The following is a 9,686-nucleotide window of genomic DNA, read 5'->3' as shown; positions in this document are numbered from 1 at the left end:
ATTATTATTATATTTTTAGTAGTAGATAGAGAAATTGTGAGGAAAGAGAGTGTAGATATTAATGAGGAGAGAGGAGAGAGAGTGTGAATATTAATGAGGAGAGAGAAATGAGTTGTTGGAATAAAATATATAGGTTAGTAGTAGGTTTTAGTAGGTTTGAAAATTGAAAAAAGTATGAATAGTGTATTTTCAATAGAAATTTGATAAGAAAAAATGGGAATTTCTGATAAAATTGTGAAACAAACATGATCTCGGTTTTATGAATAGTATAAAACTGGAAAGTGGGTTTGTAAATGAAACCAAACATCCCCATAGTCTGCTGGTTTTCATAGTATAAACTGATATTTAATGTGGGGCGTAGTATAATTTAAAGGTGTAAATTAATAATTAAAATGTATTTAAAGTGGTAATTAGAATTAGAATTAGATTGCCAAACACGCCCTCACGTACCTTCTGGGGACACCGACTGTTAGGACGATTTATAGGCACTATGTCCCACCATTAATATTCCTCCACGTGGCGCATCGCACGGCATTCATTATTTAAATATATATATAAAGTAAAAGAAAACATTTTTATATTCTCGCTCGTATACCGACGCATCCCGCCCGATTTTCTCTCTCTCTCTTGCTCGCTGGCTCCTTCTGTTTCAGTTTACGCGTGGATACGAATCCTTAAATCTGAATTAATTGTTAGGAAAATTCTACAGCCCCAAAATCAATTTCAATTTTAAGAAAATTAGGGTTCATCCTTGTTTCTGTTTCCTTTTAATCAAAGTTACTCGGTTTGCAGTTTGCTTAGGTTGATCTCGTTTTTTGATTTGTGGGAAACCACTGGACCAAGGTGAGTTTCTTTTGTTCCGATAAATGAATTTGGATTGTCCGGAATTCTTCGTGTCATCAGAGTAACTTGTGTATGATTAGAATCGGTAAATCACTTATGAATTGTGCATGATATGAACAGCTTTCTATCTCTTTGATTCTGCAATTAAATTGAAATGTTGAATTTTAAAGGATTTTTTACCATATAATTGATTTTGTATGGGTTCAGTGGGATTGATAACATTCCCTGTTTTAGTTATAGTTACATCAAAAGTTTAACAATGAAAAATTATTACTCGGGATTTTTTTTTTCAGAATAATGAATTTGAGAATTCTACTTTCTTTTTTGCAGTTTAACAAGTTTGTGAAGAAAACATTGGCTTCTTCGGTACAAGTTCATGCAGTATACTATGAAGATTCTTTGTCTCACATTGGTGTAATGATATATAATAGATTTGTTGATACTGTGGTATAGAGATGAACGTATCTGCTCTCTTGACCTCTGCTGGTATCAATACTGTCGTATGTGGGGTGCTTTTTTCTCTATACTCTGTTCTAAGGAAACAACCGAATCTAGTGAGCGTTTACTTTGGACAGAAGCTTGCCCAAGTAAACTCAAAACGCAATGATCCATTTTGGTTTGGGAGGCTTTTTCCTTCTGCTAGTTGGATAGTGAAGGCATGGGAAGCCTCCGAAGACGAATTGTACGTCAATGGGGGTGTCGATGCTGTGGTATTTCTGCGTGCAGTTGTCTTCAGGTGATAAATTTGCTATATTAATTATAAAATTTTCAACTCTCATTTTTTCATGAATGGGATATTTAGAAATTTGTATGTAGGCTACATATTGCTTGGTGTTGTTAATTCTTGATGGATCATGGTAAACTTAAAAGAATATAGTCGGTTAAAATTTTTGGCCTATCCTGATAGCATTCCGGCATTCTATAAGTACCTTATGTAACCCCTCATGTGTTTTTTTGACTGTGTGGCTACATCTATATATTGCCTCAGCACATCATTGCAGTCGATAAATATTTCGTTGTCAAGAACCCTTTACGAACTTGAAGGCAGATATAGTTCCTTAGCTGTTTATCATGGAAACAATTGTTTCTCAACTTTTTTCCCTTTTACAACGAAAATCATGGAAAGAATTAAACATTAATCTGAAGGTATTGGGTTTCTGACTAATATAAGCCAACTGTTAGCGTCCGGTTGCCGGTTTCTGGTCCTGGATCATCAGCTGTTACTTACCAGTTAACCTTATTTTTTATTTTAATCTTTTTGTTTTTTCAGTTAAAAAAATTAACTGATGGAACCGCTCAATCACTTCATCGTGATTGTTGATCTGAAATGGTCACCAGAACGTGTTTGTTTTTAAAATAAAAATAGAAATTAACGTGTAGTAATCCTTAAAGAATTTGGTCAGTGTCATTATATGATTATTCCTTATACAACCAAACTTTGCTCTTGATTAGTTTAACCTTTTTTTTTTGCTTCATTGGATTTTGCTAATAGTTCATTGTTGCTTTACCATGTGCAGTATCAGAGTATTCACTGTTGCTGCTGTCATATGCTTGTTTCTTGTTCTTCCACTTAATTATTTTGGGAAAGATATGGAGCACAAGCAAATTCCAGAGGAACAATTGACCGTTTTCACCATTGGGAACGTCATGGAAGGATCAAGATGGTGAGGAGAATATATATATTTGTTATCAATCATCATGATTAAGTTTCTGCTCCATTATCGATTTATATGTGCATCTCGTAATTTGTAAGACTGAACTTGTCTGAAGACATATGAGATTTTAAATTGTAAAGAAATGAATGGAGAGGGACTTAACTCAAAATATCTTTCAATATTTATTATATGGATTTGTTGAAAAGGATGTTGATAGCATTTACATATCAATTTCTTAATTAATATAAGTTGAAGTTTTTTCCTTTCCATTTTCTCCACCTCTAGAGCTTGACTTGTTTTCTCCGATGTTTGTCTTTTAATTTTCTCTTTGGCAGGCTTTGGGCACATTGTCTTGCATTATACATCATAACGTGCTGCTCTTGTCTCCTCCTTTACTTTGTAAGGACTAACTGGGCACTGTTTTACTTTTGGTTGCGATATATCAATGATGTGAATTCATTTTAGTTTTATATAATTTTTTCTCTACTTGTCTTTAGGAATACAAAAACATCACGAAAATGAGATTGACGCATATCACTGCATCTCATTGCTACCCAAGTCACTTTACAGTAATTGTTCGTGCAATTCCTTGGGTTGAGGAAGAATCATATAATGACACTCTGACGAAATTCTTTACGGATTACTATGCATCAAGCTATTTATCAAACCAAATGGTTTATCAGTCTGGAGCTGTCCAGAAATTGATGGTGAGCATCTAAATCGATGTATTGTTGCATGGCAATTGATAGAAGTACTATTTCTTATTTCCCCAATACGATATAGTTCAATATTCTAATGAGAGATGATCATATTAGTGTCTTTACTCTTTATTCATTTTTTTACGTCAATTTCTTATTATATCTGTGAACCTTAAATTACATTTTTCTTCATCTATTTTGATGTTAAATAATGTCTGCAACATCCTATTGGTTGTGATATACAACACTAGTTCAGATGATGAATGAGGAATTGGGGGAAGAAGATACTATAGGATGAATTATACTTAAGCATATTAGACCTTAAAATTATCAATTTTTGAACATTAGTTCGAAATTATGCCTGGTTTTCTCATCAATTCTAAGCTGTTATTGACAAACTTATTTTGTCTTGTGTTACGTTCACTTATTCTCTGTTCTTTCTATTATTTGCAGAGTGATGCTGAGAAGATGTATAAGATGATCAGGTCTCCCCACATGGACAAACACTGCGTACCACGATTTATGAGATGTGGTTTTTGTGGAGGCACTGCAGCAACATCTTTTAAGATCCTCACTGATGAGCCTAAAATTACCAGAAGGGAAAGCTGCTTTGATGGTTCGGATTTGAGGAAAAAGGTCTTAATAAACTTTATTACTCCTTCCTTCCCATTTTTAATTGTCTTTTTAGAGAAAAAAAAAATATTTCAAATAATTTTTCACTTTATATTTCCAATGAAGAGTTTATTATACTTTTCTCAGTTTCCCCTTATTAGTCTTAATTTATTAAGAGATAATCAATGGTGAAAAAATTGATGAGAGAGGTTTTCTTAGTTTTTTAAATAGAATCTATGCACATTTATTAGTTTTCTTAATAGGTGTGCACTAGCCTAAAAAGACAATCAAAATAGGAAGGAGGCAGTAGTTAATATTTACTCGAACATCTAAATCAGTTGAATAGCTACAATGGTCTTAGTGCGCATGTCATGAATAAATTTTAGGAATTATCTCATGTTAGTAACTTGCAATTTAGTTATAGATTGCCGATTACCCCCCTTGTATTCTCTTAACATGATAATCATCATTGTTGCAGGAGTGTGGAGCGGCTTTGGTTTTCTTCAGGACTCGTTATGCAGCGTTGGTTGCTTCAGAGGCTCTTCAGTCACCGAATCCCATGTCGTGGGTCACTGACTCTGCTCCAGAACCATGTGATATCTATTGGTCAAACTTATGTGTGCCGTACCGACTGCTCTGGATTCGCAAGATTGCTGTTGTTGTGGCCTCTATATTTTTTGTTATTTTCTTCCTTGTTCCCGTGGTCTTTACACAAAGTCTTGTTCATCTTGATAAGCTAACAAAGATGTTTCCATTTCTGAAGGCTATTACAAAAAGGTAATAAAATCTAAATTGCAGCGTTTCAGTTGTTTCTAATTTATGTACATTTGGAAGCGGATATTGCATCAGTTTGTTGTTCCAAACTAGGAGGTTGTGATACTTGTTAAATAAGAAAGTCATATTTTCTTCATTTTAAGAGGAATCAAGATTGATCAAAACATTTCTCTTCTTGTTTTCTTTTTCCAGGAAAGTTATGGAACAGCTAATCACTGGATATCTACCTAGTGTTGTAATCACTCTCTTTCTATATATTGTCCCGCCTGTAATGATGTTATTCTCTACATTGGAGGGAGCCATATCTCGTAGCGGACGAAAAAGAAGTACATGCGTTAAAGTTGTATATTTCGTCATCTGGAATGTTTTCTTTGCAAATATTCTAACAGATGCTGCTATTGAACATTACCAAGTTTCAATCACAAAGTTGGGAGATGCAAAACATATACCAAACTTGCTCGCTAAAGCAGTGCCAACAACTGTGATTTCTTCTTCTTGAATAATTTCCATTTGTCCTAATAGAGCATAAACATATAGCGTCTTACCTTTTTTTTTTTTTAATCTCACTTAAGTTGCTGCTATATTTTGCAGGCCACGTTCTTTATGACATATGTCCTAACATCAGGGTGGGCAAGCTTGTCCGTTGAACTCATTCAGCCATTTCCCCTTATCTGCAATTTGTTTTATAGATTCATTCTCCGAAACAAAGATGATTCATCTTACGGCACATATACTTTTCCATACCACACAGAAGTTCCAAGAGTTCTTCTGTTTGGGCTTCTGGGCTTCACTTGTTCAATCTTAGCGCCTCTGATATTGCCCTTCCTGCTCGTTTACTTTGTCCTCGCCTTTCTAGTCTATCGCAATCAGGTTTGGATTCTCATTACAACTTGTTTCAACATACTTCGTTTTTTCCAGTTGTGTTCATTTCTTTAACAAGTTAAGCTGTTCTTGAAAACTATGGATGTTTTCATTCACTCTCATTTAGTTTTTAGTTACTCGATTAGGATTATTTATCTTCTGGATTTGGTTTGTTTATGGGAATGACTGAACTGTTTATGCTTGCGAAACATAACCGAATTAATTCTTGAGACTATTTTGAAACTTGTCATAGTGTTAGCAAGTATACAACTTGCTGGGTTATTTATTGTAACATTATTAATGTGAACCATTGCAATCCCGGCGTGTCAAGATGCACTATCGTTGGTTTTGCAGATGCTCAAATTAACAATTTTATTGCATGCATTTCATTTAATGCTTTATTTCTTTTCCTCGCTCTCTCCCTGTAGGAGTGGGATTGAGTTGTTCATGGTATGGGCTAGTAGATATAATACGGAATTCAGGGGTTCATGCATCCGTAGCCTTCATCCTGATTTATGTTTAGTCCTTATTGGGCTTTAATTCCATTGACAGTTGCCTATTTTATGTAGTTGCTATAGATTTTTTTTCATCTCAAAATCAGACTCGGGGAAATCTAATGTCTTTAACCCCTATTTGGTTCTCTTGTTTTGCAATAAAAGAATCTGCTTCTAATGTTTGCACTTGGGAGTCATTTAATTTTCATATCAAAATTTATGTTACAGATACTGAACGTATATGTAACGGAGTACGACAGTGGGGGGCTATATTGGCCTATTGTGCACAACGCAACAATATTCTCTTTGGTGATGACACAAATAATAGCTCTGGGGGTTTTTGGACTCAAGGAATCACCTATTGCCTCGGGCTTCACTTTTCCTCTAATCATTTTTACACTCCTTTTCCATGAGTATTGCAGGCAAAGATTTCACCCCGTCTTTCGAAAAACACCCGCACAGGTAGCAAGTCAATCTGATTTTTACAATTTTGTTTTTTCGGGTTACTATGTTACTATGTTCCCCTTATGGTTTCTACAAAACGTGATTTTTTTTGCATGCAGACTGTTATTGAAATGGACCGTAAAGACGAGCATTGTGGGAGAATAGAAGATATTCATGCTCAACTGCAATCTGCTTATTGCCAGTTCAGATCAAAGTCCCTCAATCTTCATAAAAGTACAGAACATAATAAGATTGAGTCTGTATTGGCGGACAGCATCGAGACGGGGGATATTGTCAGGCTTGACGATCTTGAGTACATTGCACCAGGTTTGTACTTCAAATATATACGTGTGTGTATATATGTATATATATATATCCTTAAGTTATAACCATAATCTTATTTATTGTTGACAAATATACAGCCGTTTTAGGAAAGCGATCCATTTCATGATGTGAGAAGCACCGAAATGGAGTTACACGAGGAACTATACGTAGGTCTATTTTATGCCTATATGCTAGTTTACAGTTTACTATACAAATTGGAGGCTATGTTCGGATATTGGACCTCATGATAGAAACACATTTGATCGATACTTGTAAAGTCTGTTCCAAAATCCTTTTTGCGAGTTCAGTTTTGTGATAAAGAAATTTTACCTCAAATGCTCGTTTCAAATTCATGTAGCAGGATGTTTTAGAATTTTATGTTAGGTCTAAAGAACATGTTTTGGTAGCCAGAACTTAGAAACATCCCCTTTTAATGCGGTTGAACAAGATGATAAATATTCGGAACATGATATATTTCTCAATACTATATAATGAATTAATTGAGGAACCAAAACACTTAGTCCTCGTTTGGTTGTCAAGATAAAATTAGTCAAGATAAGAATAAATAATCTCAATGAAAACTCAATTATTTTATTTGAATAATGGGCATTCAACAAAAAAGCTTCCTAAAAGACAAGATAAAACAAGATAAGTTATAATAATATAATATTTGCGGGTCGATCTTACAAGTTATTGGAATATCAAGCATCAAATAAAATCAATTATTTAGACAAAAGTAGATAGTCTCTCTAATCAAACAAGGCCTTATACGTGTTCATCCATCAAGAACATCCTTTCATTACTTTCCGTTTACCATCTTTTCAACTGCAGTTAAACCTCTATAAATTAATATAGTCGGGACCAGTCAAATTCTATTAATTTAGCGAAATATTAATTTAACGAAATATTTTTTAACACATCGCCTTCGAGTCGGGACTGGGAAAAACATATTATTTAAACGATGTTATTAATTTATCGAGATTCCACTGTATTATCAAATGATAAAGTTTTGAAATTTCGACGAATCTAAAGTTACCACTGCTTATGAATTGTCGGCAAGGGCGAATCCATAATTTTCCACTGTTTTCGACTAGGGTGTTGGAAGTTTAATCTATTCTATCCTTATGTTTGGATGAATATTTTATGTTTCTTCACTTTTATGAGCTACTATTAACCATGCCCCGTGCGTTGCACGGGGAATAATTACAAAAGAGAAGAAAAATAAAATCAATATGTTGAATATATCGATATAAGTAATCGAGAATACATCACACTAAAAAAAAATTGTAAATAGATGAATTAATAATGTCGAGAACTTGGTCAATACAATTAACAATAATTTTCACCTTTGAGCAATCACACTAAATGCTTCATAGCTTGTCGTAGCTCAACAGATCATCATTTACCATGCTCCGTTGTTTCTCAACATCCTCAAGATTTGACATTTGGGGAAGCCGTGAAAAGTGTACAAAATCGTATAGTAGAACTGAGAAGAGGCACGAAAAGACCTTCTATATCTCATAATTTAATTTTTGCAAAATTCATATTCTTTAATTATGAAATAAGAGGGTTAGGAAAAAAAACAAAATAATAATAATAATAATAATAATAATAATAATAATAGAGGAAAAAAATATAAAAATAATAATATCAATTAACTTTTCTTTCACTCACACACCCACACAATACAACAATCTAATTTTCTTTTCCCCAATCCCCATCATGGAAAATAGGCAGAATAAAAAAGCTCCAATAGAACTGTTTCTATAATCTTTTTACTCTGTAGCCACCAAAACCTTAGCCTCAAATCGAAATTTAGCGAGCCAGTTTCCACGGCTATGTTGGTGAATATAGAAAATAATTCATGTATATTCCGATTTCCGAGCTAATCCAACAAAATCGAATTCAGTAAACTTACATCATCCAAAAACTATATCCAATCATAAGAAAATGCGAAATCAAAAATCAAAACATTCGCAAAAAACAACTCTTGAATGAACAATTAAGAATTAACAAAGCAACATACATTTTATCCTCAATCATGTATACTTATAAACATAAACAACTTACTGTATATAATATGTAAAATATATCTGATAAACTCACAAAATACGCCTTAGAATTCGTCACACCCTCTGCAACAGAACAAAACTGAGATTATTGAGTTGAAGATTTACAAAAAGAAAAAAAAACCAAAAAAATGAAGTCAGTAACTCTAGTAATAAATTTCATATATTTTAGAGTTAGACGGTTCATCAATTTATGGAGCAAGAAACTTAGCACATCAACAATTCTTTCGAAATGACTTACAAAACTACTCAGTGACCAATTTTTAGAGTTTTGAATGACATTAAATGAAACATAAGAGGAAACAAAATGAACCTAAGTTTGATCGACTGACATCGATGCATAGTTTGATCTAGAATTAAATGTAAAAAATGAAGCAATGTTTCGGGAGGCTGCAATGAAGCATCCAATAATTCAGAAATCTTCGGGTTTAAGAAAACATGCATGTATGAAAAATAATAGTATACAACAGTCATGATAAATTTTAGACAATAAACAAAAGGATAGTAAATATATATTAAAGAAGGATATTAATAATTGTAATGGACATACTGGGTATTCAATTCCAACCAGGGGTTTTTATAGCCATTCAATTTCTTCCATGTAGCTTTTATAATTTCATTTTTCCTTCAAATTGTAGCATCTTCTCTTTCAATGTTTTTCATGATTCTGTCATGTATGAAAATAACACAATTCATTGTCAATATCATACTTTTTGTAACACCCCACGTTTTCAAAACACGATAATTTCTAAACAATGAATCTCTCGCCACTTAAATACTAAATTCTGCTAATAATAGGACTATACATGAATTATTATGTGCCGGATTAGTAGATATCGAATTTTATACGTGACACTATGTGCATATGTGTTACGGGTGGATTATACTTGCATGACTAGGACTTAGCATAAT

General features: G+C 33.4%; 1 protein-coding gene across 1 annotated transcript; it reads left to right on the top strand.

Moving 5' to 3' along the window:
• Positions 1-572: 572 nt before the first annotated feature.
• LOC105961566 (hyperosmolality-gated Ca2+ permeable channel 2.1) lies at positions 573-7,041 on the top strand. Its single transcript, XM_012985795.2, has 12 exons — positions 573-843; positions 1,174-1,579; positions 2,361-2,507; positions 2,834-2,897; positions 2,996-3,205; positions 3,650-3,832; positions 4,287-4,585; positions 4,775-5,063; positions 5,174-5,452; positions 6,166-6,399; positions 6,501-6,708; positions 6,804-7,041. Exons 2-12 carry the CDS (start codon positions 1,299-1,301, stop codon positions 6,830-6,832), a joined length of 2,223 nt encoding a protein of 740 aa, XP_012841249.2. The 5' UTR covers positions 573-843; positions 1,174-1,298; the 3' UTR covers positions 6,833-7,041.
• The last annotated feature ends 2,645 nt before the right edge of the window (positions 7,042-9,686 follow it).

The sequence above is a fragment of the Erythranthe guttata genome, chromosome 3, assembly GCF_056151865.1.
Source record: "Erythranthe guttata isolate IM_541 chromosome 3, IM_541, whole genome shotgun sequence".
NCBI lineage: Eukaryota > Viridiplantae > Streptophyta > Magnoliopsida > Lamiales > Phrymaceae > Erythranthe > Erythranthe guttata.
This window is presented reverse-complemented; position numbering and strand designations above follow the sequence as displayed.

What these genes read in the sequence shown, in the direction of transcription:
- LOC105961566 (XM_012985795.2), top strand. Translation starts at nt 1,299, where the DNA reads ATGAACGTATCTGCTCTCTTGACCTCTGCTGGTATCAATACTGTCGTA. An exon ending in TTCGAAAAACACCCGCACAG is followed by an intron (nt 6,400 to 6,500) that starts GTAGCAAGTCAA and finishes TTTTGCATGCAG; the next exon opens with ACTGTTATTGAAATGGACCG. An exon ending in TCTTGAGTACATTGCACCAG is followed by an intron (nt 6,709 to 6,803) that starts GTTTGTACTTCA and finishes ACAAATATACAG; the next exon opens with CCGTTTTAGGAAAGCGATCC.